This window comes from Mangifera indica, chromosome 5 (genome assembly GCF_011075055.1).
Source record: "Mangifera indica cultivar Alphonso chromosome 5, CATAS_Mindica_2.1, whole genome shotgun sequence".
In the NCBI taxonomy this organism is placed as follows: Eukaryota; Viridiplantae; Streptophyta; class Magnoliopsida; order Sapindales; family Anacardiaceae; genus Mangifera; species Mangifera indica.
In genome coordinates, this window is record NC_058141.1 from 8778416 (window position 1) to 8797066 (window position 18651).

General features: G+C 32.4%; 1 protein-coding gene and 1 long non-coding RNA gene across 2 annotated transcripts; one reads left to right on the top strand and one right to left on the bottom strand.

Annotated features, from left to right (window-relative positions):
- Positions 1-2577: 2577 nt before the first annotated feature.
- LOC123217645 lies at positions 2578-4965 on the bottom strand. Its single transcript, XR_006502512.1, has 3 exons — positions 4938-4965; positions 3006-3813; positions 2578-2903 (listed from the first exon to the last, which is right to left on the bottom strand). It is a non-coding gene; the product is annotated as an uncharacterized LOC123217645 (long non-coding RNA).
- Positions 4966-14674: 9709 nt separating this feature from the next.
- LOC123216017 (protein-tyrosine-phosphatase MKP1-like) lies at positions 14675-18648 on the top strand. The gene is made up of 3 exons (XM_044636361.1): positions 14675-14813; positions 14923-17668; positions 18186-18648. Exons 2-3 carry the CDS (start codon positions 15134-15136, stop codon positions 18273-18275), a joined length of 2625 nt encoding a protein of 874 aa, XP_044492296.1. The 5' UTR covers positions 14675-14813; positions 14923-15133; the 3' UTR covers positions 18276-18648.
- Positions 18649-18651: the final 3 nt, after the last annotated feature.

Below are 18651 nucleotides of genomic sequence, written 5' to 3' on the forward strand. Positions count from 1 at the left end.
ATTCAACCTATTCGAGTTTATGCTTATAACTAAGCTACCCTTTAATCGTTTCACTGTCATAGGAACATATATTCCACGAGGTGCCAAAAAAAGGATTCAAGCACCTATTTCAGGGATGTCATAAGGTGAAATATCAAGATTTGGAGTGACCTTTTTTAGCAAAGCCATGACGAGATGATGATATCGACGTTGTTAAAATGACTTTATTGTATTGTTTTCATATGGTGTTACTGGAGAATAATAAAAGAAAGAAGGCATCTTCAGAGTATTTTTAATTGGTTGATCACTTGTAGGGATGGCAACGGGGAGGGGCGGGGAGGGGATATCAATCCCCGTCCCCATCCCCGTCCCCTCCCCGCGAAAGAAAATCCCCTCCTCATCCCTTTTCCCATCCCCAAGGGGAAAAATCCCCTCCCCATACCTTAGCCAATAAATTTTAATTTCTCAATATTTTATGAATATACACTTTTCAATGGTGCATTATTAATAATTCTAATAATCAATAAATAAATTTTACGAAACTACAAAAAAATATCTTTTTTATTAGAATGAAATTAATTAAACAAAAATATATCAAAGAGATCTCACAACTTCTGTATAATATTCCACCTTTTATAGAAAATATTTTAATCTTTCAAGCACATTTTCCTGTAATATAAAATAAAATATGTATAATTAAATGTCCAAATCATTGCTTCATAAATTGATATTGCCAATTCCATCACACTATGAAGTTTGAAGAAATAAGAAAACAATTAGACAATATCTGGCACTTTTAATGCATTGAAAATCATCATACTCAAAAACATAGGCATTAGCAATAACTAGAATAGACAATGCTGCTACAACATCAACAATCTCACTCCACTTAGCTGGATCCCCTGGCTTATCTGCTACTTTTCTGCAAAATTTTTCAAGAAAAATATGTCATAACTGAAAAATTGTTGATGTTGTAGACTAATTAAATTTTGCTGGAGCCAATATTGCTGACTCCAGAATAAAACAACAGAGCTTGGATGCATTATGTGGTAAAAAGCCAATGGAATGGAGTATAACAAATATTAAATAGTAATCCTTCTGTTTGGATGCATTATGAGCTTGGATTAAATATTAAAAAGCCAATGGAATGGATTAAATATTAAAATTTTGCGGTCACATCAGTAAAGAGGTGAATTTTCAAACTCCTTATTTTGATGAAGACACAACAACTCAAAAGATTATTTATTGCGTTATACTTGTTTACAAGTTTAAAGATCAGGATTTAAATCATTAATTAAATCTAAGAATTAGTAATGGAATGGAGAATTTGTAATTAAAAATATTAAACTAATTAAAATATAATAGAAAATCGAAATTCACTTACATGTCAAACATCAAGGTTGGACAGTGAAACTCAAATCCATGTCATCAATTATCAGCTATAATACAACACGTAAAAAAATAAGTAATAAATTCTTGTAATATTTTAAAAACCAATATTTTAGAGATTAATGAAAAATACTTACTATCTTCTGAATCATTATCATTGTAGATTGTCGAACAAGACTTTTCACCTTTCAAGAAAATTAAAAAAATTAAAGACAAAATCTAATAATGATTAACTTTATATTAAAGTTGATAAAAATTCATTTAATTACCTTTTAGGTCAGCCCATAACCAATTTTGAGAACACATTAATGCCTCCAATGTATATGAATGAAGTCTATTGTGATGTGGACTTATTACCTTTCCAGTAGTGCTAAAAGCATACTCAGAAGCAACAGTAGAGACTGGAATAGCAAGAATATCTCGAGCAATCTTCTGCAAGGTTGGATATTTAGGCCCATTTAACTTCCACCAAGTCTATATATCAAAGTCTGGACTCCTAGGTAGAAGTTGCTCCTCTAAATAACATTCCAGTTCTGACTTTCTCAAGATATTACTTGATTCTTGTTCAATAAACATATCAAAATCTGTTAGATACTCTTCATCACCATAAAAACTAGATTGAGAAAGAGATGAAACAAACAAAGTTTGACTTGTACTACTTCCATGCTCCGGTTGATATTCATAAAGCAAATCATGACAATACTGTTGAATTCTAATTATTTCATCTTTGCCATCATCTCCATATATCAAAGGAAAGAAATAATCTAACAATTTCATTTTGAATCTAGGGTCCAAAATAATGGCCGCCCCCATAACACCATGAATCACACTCCAATATTTGTTAAATTTTTCAATCATTTGTGCAGCCATCTTCTTTATCATGACATTCTCACACATGAGCCATTTTGTCAAATGAATTTTGATTTGACAAATTTTAGGAAAATATTTATTTGCAATGGGAAATTTAGTACCAGAGAATAGTAGTGGCATTGTAAAATACTTCCAATTTCCCACAAATATCTTGTGTCAAATCCCATTCTTCCTCCATTGGTAAACATTTATATTGTGACTCACGAAGCTTTAACCGAAAAAAAACTTCCTTGTAAATCAAAGCAGTATTAAGCATAAGACAAGTTGAGTTCCAACGAGTCTTACAATCAAGAGACAACTTCTTTGTACTTTGAATGTTCAACCGATTGACTACTTCCTCAAATTTTTGCTCCCTTTTAGGTGATGCTCTCCAAAAGGAAACACTCTCTCGAATCTTTGCAATTTCATCACTAATTATAGATAAACCATCTTGAACAATTAAATTGAGAATGTGAGCACAACAACGCATATGAAACAATGAACCATAAAGCATAAGTGTTGAACGTGACAATTTATTCAAGATATCATCAATAATTGCATCATTAGTGGAACAATTGTCCACAGCCAATGTGGACAATTTTCTATCAATATCTCACTCATAAAAGCAATCAATCAATACCTCAGAAATCACATCTTTTGTATGTGGGGCAGGAACATAAACAAACCTACAATTCAAATAAAAAATTGTTTACTGAATACATATATATGTATGAATGTATATATTAACAAAATATATTAAAAGACATTAAACATAAAAAAAAAATTACCTTATAAGTCTATTTTGTAACTCCCATTTGTTATCGATAAAGTGGGCTGTAATAGTCATGTACCCTTTGTTTTGGTTGCTTGCAGTCCACAAATCACAAGTGATTGCTATTCTCCCTAAATTTTTGTTTAACAATTTCATTGTCTTGCCCTTTTCAACATCATAAATGTTCATTATATCCTTCTTAATGGTGTTTCTAGATACCATCTTGAACAAAGGTTGAATAGTATTACAAAATCTCCTAAACCCACAATGATCTACTATACTTAAAGGATATTCATGTAATATAATCATATTTGCAAGGTCTTTTCTACCTGCCTCTTGATCAAATTGATAAGTGGATAATGTCAACTTATTATTCTCTCTATGGGATCCCACAAGCAACTTCTGTGATACATCATGGTATTTTCTTTTTGGACAAATTTTATGATGATCATGTAAATGTCTAGTGCCATTTTTTCCCCCACTAACCAATTGTTTGTGGCAATAGTTACACTCCGCCTTGTCTTTTCCATCAACCTTTACTTTCTTGAAATGTTGTTATACAATTGATTTACACCTTTCAGTAGGATCAGTAACAAGAGAGTTATCAAGTGCATTTTGAAGAGGGCTTGAACAAGGACTATCCAACTCCTGACTTGATTTATTAATTTCATCAACGGGCAATTGCATCTGATTACTTCCTACTGGAGTTGCAGTATGAGGACCACTTTCAGAAGATGTTAGTTTTTTAAAGGATTGAGAATTTTGCATGTTAACATCTTCAATATTTTTTCTTTTATTAACCAAAGGGTTTTCAGCAGACATTCCTATCAAATAGTCCAAAATTTAAAATACAAGTTAATATATAACATAAATATTAAAACCCATAATGCGAATCACAATCAATAAACTTTACTTTTACTAAAAGTAAGTTCAAAAAATTTGGGTCAAATACAAGCACTTAAATAAGAATAATTATAACACACAAATCACTTAAACAGAATGTGGATGTTTCACAAAATTTTCTCGTACTAATGTTTTTTTGCTTTCCATGTCAACTCCAAGAAAAAGAAACAGTTATATGGGGGCTACACAAACAGAACTGAAATAAATTGAGCAGATGAAACCAAAATAAAAAACTTACAACGTGATGGTACAGTAACATTTTAGAAGCAAAATTGAAGTATAAAGATCTAAAGCCACAATCATGTTATCCACACTTCCATTAGACACACGATAGCAATTTCAACACTGAAGCTGAACAAACCCTTATAAATCCAAGGAAACAAAGACATAGCAAACAATCATACAAGTTTTACAGGGGAATACATAATGTACAAGTATGTGCTGTTAATTTTGCTCAGAAGCATTAGATCCAGATCTATCTCTTTTTAGCTAGTTTATACAGCCTTAGATTGTAGAAACAATTCCTATCTTGCCATGCCTCCGCCAAGGATCACAAGTGGAAATGTCGTCAGTATAGGTATAAGGCAAGCCAAGTAATAGCAAGAAAAGATACAACCTAAGTAAAATATATATACATATAAAATCACAATTCTTCTCTTCAGAAGCATAACTATCCTCCATTTTAACTATAATCAAAACAAAGTTGCAATATTCTCCCTCGGGACAGGACGATTAAATTTCACAGTTCACTGATTAGCCTCCCCCCAGACTGCTAAATGTTATTGTTCATATAAGTCAATTGGCTGTGATATACCTATGCGATTTCAATTTACTTCAAAGAAAAGACATTTTCCATAGCATGACAACATGATAAGTAATGATTTCATAACTACAAACTTAGAGCTTGATCTGTAATCTTTTTATAAAATAATTTTCTGTTTTCATGTCTCAGAAAACGTGTAGATGTTTCCTCAATGCATGCATTTTGGAATATAAATATAAATGTTCTAATACATTTAGCACACTGTGGAGGGAAGAAGTTTACCTCCAACTACAAGACAAAGAAGCTTTGGTTGGGAGAGAGAGTGTGCAGTGCAACTGTGGAGTGAAAAATGGAAGCTTTGGCTGGAAGAGGAAGTGTGCGACCGTGGAGGAAAAATGAAAGGAAAAGGGGATTTAGGGTTAAAAGATGGGTGGCAATTTTGTAATAAAAATTATTAATTTAAAATAAATTTAAATTAAAAGATTTAATTTATTTTTTAATTATATTAAATTTGAGTTAAAAGATATTTAATTTATTTAGTTTAAATTCATATTTTAAACTAATAATTAGAATTTATGATTGAATTGATGGTTCGAATTTGTATCTTAATTTAATTTAAATTTATTATTCAAATTAATAATTTTAAATATTATTTAGATAAAATAATATCATTTTGTTAATAAAACACAAACTTGAGTTATAAATTTAAATTATAAATTCAAATTGAATCAAATTACAACTACGAAATTGAGTTAAATTTAAAATAAACCAAGTTAAACTATTTTTTATTTAAATTAAACTTAATTTTAATTTAATAAACTCGAATTGAATTATTTTTTATTCAAACTAAGAGGTGTCCAAATTAAATATAGTTTATATTTGTCTAGACCAATTATTAAATTTAAATATTACTTATTTGGTGTAATTAACTTATCCCAGAAAGAATAATCAGTTTGTGTGAGTCGGTTTTCATAAAAAACCAAAAAAAAAAAGCTTATAAAAGGGTCCATATATTACAGTATATATATATAGTTATGAAAAATTCATGTAGTTGAGTCTTAAATATTAATATTTTTTGTGTGATTGTTAATGAAGTAAAATATTGATGTGACGTCAATTTATATAAATTATAATGTAAAAGTTTTATAGAATTTAATAGTTCAAAAAAAATTATATTAATATATTAGATTTAGGGGGTAGGGTGGGGCGGGCCGGGGAGGAGAGGGGAGGGGCAGGGCGGGGACATATGTATCCCCATCCCTGATTATGGGGATTTTTTTCATTTCCATCCCCGCCCCTTTCCTTGTTTTTATCGGGGAATCCTCTCCCCATTAAGGTCAGGGAGGGTCGGAGCCCCTAAAATAGGGTCCAAATTGCCATCTTTAATCACTTGGTTCATTTCAATTGTTACCCGTAGGGTATACCAGTATGGGATATAACCAATGAACCCATTTATATAATTTAAACATTCATGTTGACATTACAATTTTAGATATACAATATGATCGACACCTTGTATAATTGAGTGGATATGGTTGCTATTAATGTGTCTCACGAATATTCACGTGGTATAAAAGAGATATCCTTAGATAGAGTCATGTGGGAATATATTCGATGGTGATAAGGTATGTAATTGTTAATTGATTAATTCAAAACTGTTTAAGCATATATTTTAATAAGTAGGATGATGTAACTTTCTTACTCTATCTTTCAAAAATGGAGAAGGCTACACAATGGTATGCTAACATTGTTAACTACATGGGTATGTTGGATCCCCAGGAACATTTACTCCTTGTGCTGTTGTTTCTTCCGTTATGCCACCTATGGATGTTTAGCCCCTTAGCCCAAGCTAACTACATCGGTCGATGTTCAACTCTTGGTTATCGAACACACTACTTATCCAATCATTAAACCCCAACCACCAAGCCCATACTGTTCATGGTGTTTAGGCTTTTATTGAGCACCCCACAATCGAGTGTAGATCGATTATGTCACTCATTATATCTCCTTTTGATACTACATTGGCTCGATGGAGCAATATTTTATTAGGCACGATGTATAGTTTGCAGGATTAGATGTCTACTTAGATGTCTCATATAGAGAATCGAATGAGTCATTTGAAGGACATTGTGACATGTTTTTGGCCAAATACAACCAATCAAGTGAAAAAGCCACATAAAATTTATTTATTCGTTATGTAAATTTTATATACCTATTAGTCTACCATGTATATCTTCATACAGAGTACTCGCAATGATACTGGGAGGCTCTCACCCATGAGTCTTGTGTTTTCCTCTCTTTCCCCAACTGAGGTTAATAATTATATGTTACAATATTATGTATGAAATGTTATTGAACAAATTATTATTAATATTCATACGGGGTACTGGTTATAAAGGAGTATCGGTTAAGAGTTCTTCATGTACATTGTCCCTAATTATGGAGGTTGGTACATTATTATTCTTCAATTGGTTGAATGTAATTAAATCTAATAAGATGATAAATTTTTTTCATCTTTTCAGGATAAACGATTGTTCTTCCTTGCTGACCTCCTCGCAACGCAAGTAAAGGGGTCATTGACATTGACTAATAAAGGGACAAGCTGATCGATGTCCTATCATAGAGAGATCTTAACTAACAAGATTATATGCCCAAGTTATTTTACAAACCATGAGGGGCGGTTAATCAAATACTGTATATGCGTGTCTTTATTATAATTTATTTATATACAAAATATGTCTCTATTATAATTTTTCAATGCTTGCAAGTTTTCATATTTATAAACTTCGACTGTGCTCATGGGGTCGCCAAGGTCTTGGATCTACAACAGTGAGTAATCACGATATATGACTCATAGAAGACTTTTATAAGTAGTTTTAGGGGGCTTGTGCATCAGATGTGACCATATACCACTTTTATCTCGACATTACTATAGTCTACTCGTTTTAGGTCCATCGTAGAACGTACACTATGACATGATGACTTAGCATTGTGCCAAGTGGAAGGTGTCCCCTAGTAGGATGCAAGTTCCAATGATTGTAGTGTATTTATGTTATGTTTCATAGAATGTTTGACGCTTGGATAGAGTTTAGATTTCTCCCTCGAGTCTTTCACATAGATGCGCAGACGTTTGGCCACAAAGTTATATTTTCATTGCATCGAGTAGATCACATATACATATGTTTATTCATGATTATATTTGCTATGTATATATTTTATTTATGATATTTATTGGTTATGCATATGATTTCATGTTTTAAATGTTTTATTATAATATTTATATTATGTTGTTACTAATAATAATTTACTCGATACTATATGAATTGGAACTCAAATAATGCGTAAAACATAATAATTGATTAAAAGAAATTAAGAGATATATGAAATATAAATAATACTAATGTAATATTTCATAGATTACATCTCATTTTAACAAGTACATCAACAAGTTAAATATAAATCAAACTAAACAAAAGGTCAAGACTATGAAGATCTCTTGCATTTATCTATTTTTAATAAACTTGATAGAATGGAGCTTGGAACCAGTGTTGGGCTCTTGTAGTTTGTTCGTACATACTCAGGTTGATTACATCAACCGCAAACCTTCAATATTATGACCTCACTCTACGAAGGATGTTAGTTTTTGTTTAAAAAATGACCTAGTCAATGACGATCGATAAAGAGTGGTAGGATAAGTCATTCCTCCTTAATATGTAACCATTTTAATTGATCCTCAAATAGATTGATAGCTTCTGCATGTATTACGCAATATAATTTGGTTATGTAGAAAGCATAAGCCCATGGATAGACATTGGTGAGCCTTAAATATCTTGCGATAGCAAATATGACTACTGAAACTTTATGGGCGTACATAGCTGCTTATGAAAGTCCACAATACGCATGCATCCACCACAACCTATAAGTTGATACCAAACATTTGTAATTAGACGAACCTTCAAGTTCACAAACTTCAACACATAGTGGTCAAATTTCTCTGTTATCAATAGAGTAACTTGGTGGGTACATTCATCTGTAATTTTAAAAAGTATTAACATAACAGTTAGTCAATAAGCATAAGTGTAAAAAAGCATGGTCAATTAAGTAATTAGTATTAAAACTATATATATTTGCATAGTTTCTCTTCTCATAAAACCATCGTTACAAGGTGTCCCGAATGAACTCAGCCAGCATCGTGATGGACAAACCCCGCACATGTCTAACAAGTGTATTGAAGGATTCTGTGATGTTCATTGTCATTGAAAGATTACGCATCTCATCAATTGTTTTTATCATGACCTCAAAATTTGCCTCTGCATAGGCCTTCGCTGTTTTCCAATACAAACACGATTTTTAAGTTATGTTTGTACTTCAATCACATGTTACAAAGAATATGATGACAACAACATTTATGATGTATATCTAGAAGGACCTCAGCCATTGTAAAGTAGATGGTATGATGTCAATATGAGATTATTACCAACTTTACTACTTCACCAATGCAATTTTTAAGCTTTATCAAAAACCAATACCACATCAGAGGATTTTCCATTTTTTTCCATGTCAAATGCCACTTACATTGTCATTGCCACTCAATTTAATATCACTTTCCTATTGGAAGTTGATACATTTCATCAATCAACTCGTGTGTTCTTAAGACCAAAACGTCTCATCAACTAACCTTTCATACGAATTGTAATCACCTAAGCACACAATTATAACTACGTTTTCGAGTTGAGCCTTTGTAATTTTTTTCTTTACGGGCACCAAACTTGTCCCCATATTTATGAATATTATGAAAATTACCTTTTCGAAACTTAATCCAAACATGACATTCTTGGCATGGTGAAAATTATGGGTTGTTGGAATGTAATTTAAATGATGCAAGTGCACCATAACCTATGTAGGTGCACACATAGCATAACATCCCCGAAGATGCATATTTGGCATGTCACAGTGTATTCTTTAAAAATATAGTTGTAAAAATTTCATCTCTCCCAGATGCATGAAGAATACACTTGCTAGAGTTTTCACACTAACTTGGTGCACGTACTACACATTCGACATGCACAATGCTCATCTGATAAGTGTAGTGCTCGACTGACCTGCGCATAGCACATCTAATGTTCACACAGTATATTTGGCGTATGCACTGCACACTGCATGTTAGCAACAATGCATCTACTTGATGTGCAAAGTGCTCATTTAGCACTCCAGTGAGCATCTGGCATGCCCAAGGTGCAAGCTTGGCTCTTGGTGACATCGAAGATGACCCAGCCAAAGGCACAACCACACAACTCTCATGCGTGATTACACTAGTCGTCTGTTGCCATGCTCCACCACTGACTTTCGATGATCAGAAGGATTTAAGGCCCTAAACTTCTCAATTATACATCACATTTCACACAACTTCATCTAACAATCCAAACCGCCAACTTTCATTCCAATTTTATATATATATATATATATATATATATATATATATATACACACACACACACACATATCATTATTCATTTCCGTAACCCAAACAAACATCATATCATATGCAATTTTCATATGTAAAGAATACGTATGCACAACCTATGATACACATGATTTTCATGCCCTATAATTATACAAAACATAACATGCAAGAAGAATCTTAATTACATAACTTTAGATGTAAGAAAATTAGCGATTTATGATCTACCTCTCATTCAACAATCAATACGGTCTTCTCGTGGCAAAGGTTTCCCTGACGACTTCTTTCCCTAGTCAGTGCATAGTTGGTTTAGTTTTCTTTATGAGTATGGGTGTTATGTGTATTCAAAAGAAAAGAAAAACTTTTTTTTATTCCCAATGCAACTCTCTTTTAAATACATATTATAGATAAAATAAGTGTGGCGACTTTATTCATCACATGTTCATTAAGGCCTAAATTAGGGGGAAAATCCTAGTCATTTATCATAGGATTAAAATCATGATTTATTACTATTATTATTTATTTAGTTGAGGAAAAAATTAAAATCATGGGATTACAAATCTTAATCTTTCTATAATTGCATACTTAACTAAAGTCAATTAATAGACAATAAATTGTAATTTCGTAAAATGAACGGAGTGCCCCATTACACTATTTAGGGGCATTGCAACAATGCTCCTTATCTGTTTGTATATGTGTCATGGTACCCAAATTAGTATGTTCTAAATTATAGCAACAATCTGGTAAGAGCATAAATAACTCTTCTAGTAAGCCTCTCAATAACTATAATGCCCAATTTCTTGCGTGTCAAGCTTATGAATATGATATATTGATTCGATACCTATCAACGATATCAATAATGATCTCTTTAAGCCAATAAACACGATTAACCAACATGAATTTCTACTTCATTAATTGGCCTAAAGCTCAAGCCTCAGTTTGCCTATGATATAACTTTATCTGATCTATTGAACATGTGTGTGTGTGAGATTCATAGAACGGATTTGGAATAAATCAATGGGTTTTAATCTTCTTCCTGTTAGATATCATTAGTATAGTTGATTAATGCACTTGATCTTCCATCTTCCCGTGTTTGACTTGACCGCTCTATATTGGAATCATTTTTCCAATGCAAATTGAGCCACTGCATCTATCAAATATTTTTTATTATTAAAAAGGTCACTAATTTTTACAATATTCCCCTCTCGCACCAATCCTATACCATTTATTTTTGTTGGTGATATTAAGGCCGCAGAGGAAAATCAAGTAGCCACTTAATGGATCAGTTGAGACATTATCAAAAAATGGTCTAGCAAAATTCCTATCACCTCGAAGAGGATTTGTAAGCTGGAGAGTATTTATATCATAATTAATAAGTGACATCTCCTTAAAGTCTAACTCATCAAGAGGAACATCAACTATCTTGTTCCCATCAAAGTCACCCTACTCTAGAACCCTCTCTTTTTCTCTATGAACCTATTCTTCAATAATATACAATGCATTATTATGAAAACCTAATGGGTCTTCCCCATCAGATTCCTCTTTCAATTTACTATCATCATTGCCACTTCTTCCTTCTTCTTGTTCTATTTCAATAGGGGTACATATAACAAAAAATGGAATACATTTCTCATAGTATTTAGACATATCAATAAGACCCTCAACTTGTTTATCATTTCCAGATTTTATAGGATAGTCTACTGGATGCCTTTTGGTTTCATGTATAGTTGAATATTATTTCAGATCGGATCGATACCATACTTTTCACCCAACAATTAGATAAATCCCTCAAATGTTGTTTTGCATTGAATTTGAACTACTCTTTTATGACCTCTTTTGTATTTCATTATATTTTGATTACTTTAAATTCATTCTCCTTTGTAATGAATAGTAACATAACCCGTTATTTCAACAATCAATCTTACAATGATCAATATTGGTTAAAAAAATATTTAGTAGAAAAATCCACATTAACACTGTATAAAATTCATATTGAAATTCCCCCTAAATTTTGGCACATTTTATTTAACACTCTCATACATTGTCTGATATTAAAATGTTATTTATATTTTTCTAACATTTAATTTAAAACTCTTATATTGTTAAATGTCAAAATGTTTCTATATTTTTTTAACATTCATTTTATGACACAATTATATGCAAGTATATAAAATATAGGAACTTCGTATTCGCATTAATTTTATCGTTAACAGCCTCATAATTTGTTTAATTTTAAAATACCCTTATATTTTATTAATACTTTATTTAGCACCCTCATGCATTGTTTGATATCAAAATGCCCCTATATTTTTTTAACATTTCATTTAACACCCTCATACATTATCTAATAGCAACATGCCCCTTATATTTTTCTGTCATTTCATTTAACCTCCTCATATATTGTCGGATATCAAAATGCCCCTATATTTTTTTAATATTCGTTTTATGCACAATTCTATGTAAGTATATAAAATATATGAATTTAATTTAACAAACAAATTAAGTTTTCGATTAAAATTCGTGTAAATATCTTACTACAACGAATTGATTTTTTTCAATTCGAACTCAAAAATACGAATTTTCTCCTTTTCGAATGAATCCACAATGTTAGATATTAAGTGAAACTGAAAAATTAAATGATATGAGAAAGATATGAGGGTGAAGGTTTAAATAGAAATGGTGAAAAATATTTTTGGTATTTTAAAAAAAAGTGAGACATTTTTGTTTAAGCCCTTGAAAGGAGGCACATTTTTGCTTATTGTGATATTGTTAGGCAAATCTCACATCAACAAAACATGAAAGAGATGTTGGGTCTGTCTATACTCTGTTTGTGTGTCCCAAATTAGTTAAAAATGAGATAATTTGACTGATTAAATAATTTGTAAGCTTTTTGAACTATTAAGACATATTTTGGGTTATAAAACTAAGAAAAAAATCACTCTAAAATGTGTGTCTAAAGTAAACAATATCTTAATAATTGACCGAATTATTAGACTAAAGATGTTACATTTATGCCCTTGAGAAGTATATTTCTAGCATCTACGAAATTCATTTCCTAATTAATTACATGTCTAACAAGAAAAACAATTATCTTCTATTTTTTTATTATCAATAGTGATGTGACAAATAATATAAAAATAATTTGATTATTATTACCTATACCTTAGGTATGAAAATATTACCTATATAATTAGATTTTGTTACAATTCTATCATTACTTATTGATTTTTAAAAACAAAAATACTATCATTTTCAATTAACATAATAAATAACATAAATAATATTTTATAATAATTATACCCAATAGTCGTTAGAACATTTAAGTAAAATAAATCAAACATAATGATTATTTATATTTATTAACTTAATCTTACAAGTAATATATCTTTACGATAATATTTCATTTTTAATAATAAAAAATTACTCAAACAAAATGCATCCTAAAGATTAAGGGATCGAAAAAAAAAAACGAAAGTGATTTAGGGATTTAATTGGAAAACAATATAACCACGAATTAGGCAATTTAGGTTAAATCCAACCATATTTCTTTTTATGTTTATCACATAAACTGTGTTAAAATATTTTCTTTAAAGAATCATAATATAATCGTAGACATAACTTTTCTATTAGTAGGTGCAACCCTGTTATAATCTCCCTTATATTCAATCCATACACTCTTTATTATTCTTATTATATTGGATATCAGAGTTACATAGTTAATTCTAACTATCATAAATCATAATTTATCTCATCTAAAGTTTAAAATTACATATATTAATTAATAATAAAAAATTGTATTAATAGAAAATAACCTTTTTTAATGATTCTTAACAAGCTAAATGAATTTATGTTAAAAAAATAATATTTAGAAATTATACATTTCCCCTCCCTTCGTAAAGCCACCCTTTCCCTAAATTCTTATTTATTAATTTTAAAAATCCTAAACACTTATTTATTTATTAAATTTTGTTATTACTGTCAAAAATAAAATTGTCCTTTTGAGTTTTAATTTAAAAAAATAATTTATTCCTATTTTCTATTTAGATTTTAAAAATTAATAATTTTCTCTATAACTTAATTTTTAAAAGTTACTTTTTTATCCCCACCATATAGGTTTCAATATTTTAAAGTTAACAATCACTCTTTTAAAATTTAAAACATTGCATTTATATTTCCAAAAATTTATTCTCTCTTTTTAATAACTATTTTTTTGATAATTCACTCTAAAATATTATCAACCAATTTGACAACATTTTCTCTCCCTCTTTAATAATTTTCTAACGTGAAAATCATAAAAAATCTGATCGAAATAATCAGATTTTGTTACAAATAGCACATATTTGTTAGAAAATAGCCAGTTTTAATGATTCTTGGCATGCGAAATGAATTTATATTAAAAAAATTAATATCTAGAAATTAATATTTTTTATATAATATATATAAAAATAATCGAGGTTTTTTTTTTTTTAAATCTTAAAAGAGTTACGGCAGTGACAAGTGACAATAGCAATTCCCCGAACGATTTAAATGACATCACAAGATTGAAATGCATACATGATACGACTACCATCCATGATGACGTGTCACTTTGACTCGTTCTTCCTCTCTCTTTCTTCTTCCTTTCAATATCCAACCAAACCCCACGCGCTACAAATCACTTCTCTCCGTTTTCTGCTTCAGCATTCAATCTTCATGTAGTAAGTCTTTCTTCAACAATCTCAACTATTATTAATATATTTAATTTAATAAATAATTATGTAATTTTTTTTTTGTCTCTTTTCTTGGTCTATGATATTCCTATTCCAGCTTCAGATTTTACCCGGTCATATATTCGTATTTGATTTTTCTCCTTAGAAATGGAGTGGGTCAAGGGCTTTAGGTGAGAAAATTGCATGTAGACACTTCACATTCAATTTATTATCAAGACTAAATTTTCATGAGTTCATTGGTATTTCCTGGAAAAATCATCCACTGGGTATGAGTTTAATTTCTTAGAATTTGTCGACTTCGAATTGAAATGTTAGGAGAAGAGGGTGGTAAGGACAGCCCAGCCGGTGGCACCAAAAGAGCTTATTTACGGTCGGTTTCCTGGACTGACCGGTCACCCACCAAGCCTAACCCCAACCCAAAACCGCAATCTAGCAGTAAAGCACGGACGTTTTTGCCGCCACTATCGATATCCAAGCGGCCTGTTGAGGAATGGCCAATGGCCAGTTCCGATGATCTTGGTGTGTGGCCAAATCCACAGACACCAAGAGGGTCGTTACAACCCTTGGAGAGTCCTAATTCAGAACAGCCTGTGAGGGAATTTCTATTTAAGAGGGATAAGCTTGCATTTTTTGATAAGGAATGTTCAAGGATTGCTAATCATATTTATCTAGGAAGTGATGCTGTGGCCAAGAATCGTGATATTTTGAGGCGAAATGGGATTACTCATGTGCTCAATTGTGTTGGCTTTGTTTGTCCTGAGTATTTTAAGAATGATCTCAAGTATAAAACACTTTGGTTGCAAGATAGTCCTTCAGAGGATATCACAAGCATTCTCTATGATGTGTTTGATTACTTTGAAGATGTTCGAGAGCAAGGTGGGCGCGTTTTTGTACACTGCTGCCAGGGAGTGTCAAGGTCAACTTCTCTGGTTATTGCATACCTTATGTGGAGGGAAGGCCAGAGCTTTGAGGATGCATTTCAGTTTGTGAAGGCTGCAAGAGGAGTTACAAATCCGAATATGGGCTTTGCTTGTCAACTGTTGCAGTGCCAGAAGCGGGTGCATGCTGTCCCTGCCAGTCCTAATTCTGTGCTTAGGATTTACCGGATGGCACCTCACTCTTCGTATGATCCTCTCCATGTTGTACCAAAAATGTTAAACCACCCCAGTGCTGAAAGATTTGACTCTCGTGGGGCATTCATTGTTCATGTTCCTTCTGCTATATATGTGTGGATAGGAAAGAGATGCAAACAGGTAATGTCATATAGTGCAAGGGAAGCTGCCAATCAGGTCATCCGATATGAAAGAGCTCATGGACCAATTATTAGCATCAAAGAAGGGGAGGAGCCCTTGGAACTTTGGGATGCTCTTGCTAGGGGACAACACTTAGTAGATGGTTCCAGTGAAAAGGAGGTTCAAGCTGAAGAAGTATCATATTCTGAGAATGATAAGGTCACTACAAAAATGCATTTTGGGGCTGGTGAGAGGAAAGTTGATGAGTATGATTTGGATTTTGAACTTTTCCATAAAGCACTAGCTGGTGGGGTTGTTCCGCCATTTTCAGTATCAACTACTGAATCTGAAACCTGCCTCCCTGCTAGAGAGAGTGGGTGGTGCAGACTAAGACGTAAATTTGCTTGCGGTGGTATAAAAGAATTTTTTGCATCATCCAAATTGAGCCATGCCACTTCTCTTGTAAGTGATGGATCAAACATGATAATAGACAATAGCAAAGAATCAGATGATGCTTGTTCTCTTACTGATTTTCCTTTACAGCCATCACCACCTCTGACCGATCTCTGTGGTTCACCAGATTCCTTTGATTGTTTCCCCAATGGTAGCCCTGATAGGATCAGGGATAAAGAAGTGGAATGCTTTATTCCCCATTCTGGTCCTTTATTTCCACCAACGCCTTCTTGTGGTTCACCATATTCATTTTCCTGTTATAGGGCCGGCAGCCCACATCTTGGCTCTAAGTCTCCTACCCTCTCGCCTTCAACATCTGATTACTCCAGTTCCTTTAACTTTTCACCTTCATCTTGCAATTGGTCTGACTTCTCACACTTGTCTTCTCAGCAGCCTTCACCTTCTGGCTTGGAAGCTATAGATTCACTTTATGGAAAGCATGCTCCCTTGGCAGATAATTCCTGTTTACCATGTGAAAAAACTCTACCTTCACCTTTAAAGAAATTTTCTGATGATCATAATTTCAGAGCAGAAAAAGTTTGTTGGCCTTGTAAAGAAATTTACCCATCAATTGCAGAGCGTAGAGGAAGTAATCCTCCACCCCGCCTGTTACCATCTAATGACAAACCATCTCTAGTAGCCAAGAACCTAGTAAGATCATGGTCCTTTTCTCTACCTGACTTGGATCCTGATGTGGTGAAGGATATGGATGACAACCAATTTGATTATGAAGACAATAGAGAGGAGCTAATGTTAGATGTTGACATCATCAGTGTTGGCAATGATTCACATAGTGAGGTTGAAAACGAGAAAGGGGATAGTAATATTCATCTACCGTATGGTTCTTTGATTAAAGAGGTTGCAGAAGTGACAACCCCAGTGTTGTATGAGTGGCCTTCTTTAAGTAAAGTGGAGATGCATTCCACTCACACCCTTGATTCAAGATCGGTGTATATTTTGTCGACTACAAATTTGAGTTTGGGCACAATTGAGGATGGTGTTTGGTATGTTTGGTTGGGGCGTGAAGCTTCAAGTCAAAAAGGTCAGAGACAATTGATTGGCGACAGTGGCTTATGCAAGGATGGCCACCTGCAGTTGGAGACAATTGATCACAACATTCGTAGTCAGTTGGGTTTGCCAGCCAAAGCTTCTGTAAAGGTATTACTGCTTTCTTATACTACAGTAGTTTTTGGTTAGTTTTTCTTGTAGTCAGTCACCTAGAATTTTTTTTTTTTGTAGGTTAATCACCTAGGATTTTTCATAGCCTATAGATTCAAGTTTATGGGCCTTATTTTTGTCTCAGTCATGTTTGCTTTGTTATTAGCAGTCATGGTCTATGCTTCTTGTTAATTTGATTAAATAAACATGACAAGTTGAGCACCCTAACCCATCTATCCACCCAATTGGTGGGAAAGGAAATGGAACATCATCTACTTCTACTGTGTTTTTTTTTTTTTTTTTTCACTGGGAAGACAAAGCAATGATGATTGAGGTATACTGTTTCTTGCTATTGAGCATATGCTTAAGCATCATAAGTGGTATAGTAGGAAAATATTTTGATTAATGTCGTTTACTTAAATCTTGCAGTCTTGACATGTTTATTTGTAAATCATAGTCATTCTTGCATGATACATGGGCCAAATTCATGTGTAAAAAATTTGCCTGGCATGTGCAGATAGTTAAAGAAGGCGAGGAGCCAGAGCAATTCCTTAACCATCTCAACCATTTCTTACTTGAAAAGGCATACAACAGTGGCAACAAGTAAGATACAGTCTGGAAAGTTCCTTATTCTCCCAGAAGTCAGTTTGTGATATCTCTTAGCACCCTGGTAAGTGGTAAACTGTTAGAAAGGCTATTACATCTTAGTCAAAGTATTCAGGCATCCCAGGCGGTAGAAATTAACTGTAACTGCTTGCGTGATGTATCCAGACTTCAAGTTATTACTAGCCGTGTACATAAAAGAAGCCTGCTTACTCTATAGGAACTAAAATTCAATAATGTCCTCTGGATAAGTGAATAAGATCATTTTTCTACCGGTTTTTGTTTCTTTGTCCTGGCGAATCCAACACCAAAGGTGTTCTTAAGAATTTAATCCGTGTTATGGTGATTTGACTTCAAATATTGACACTCTTACAAGATAC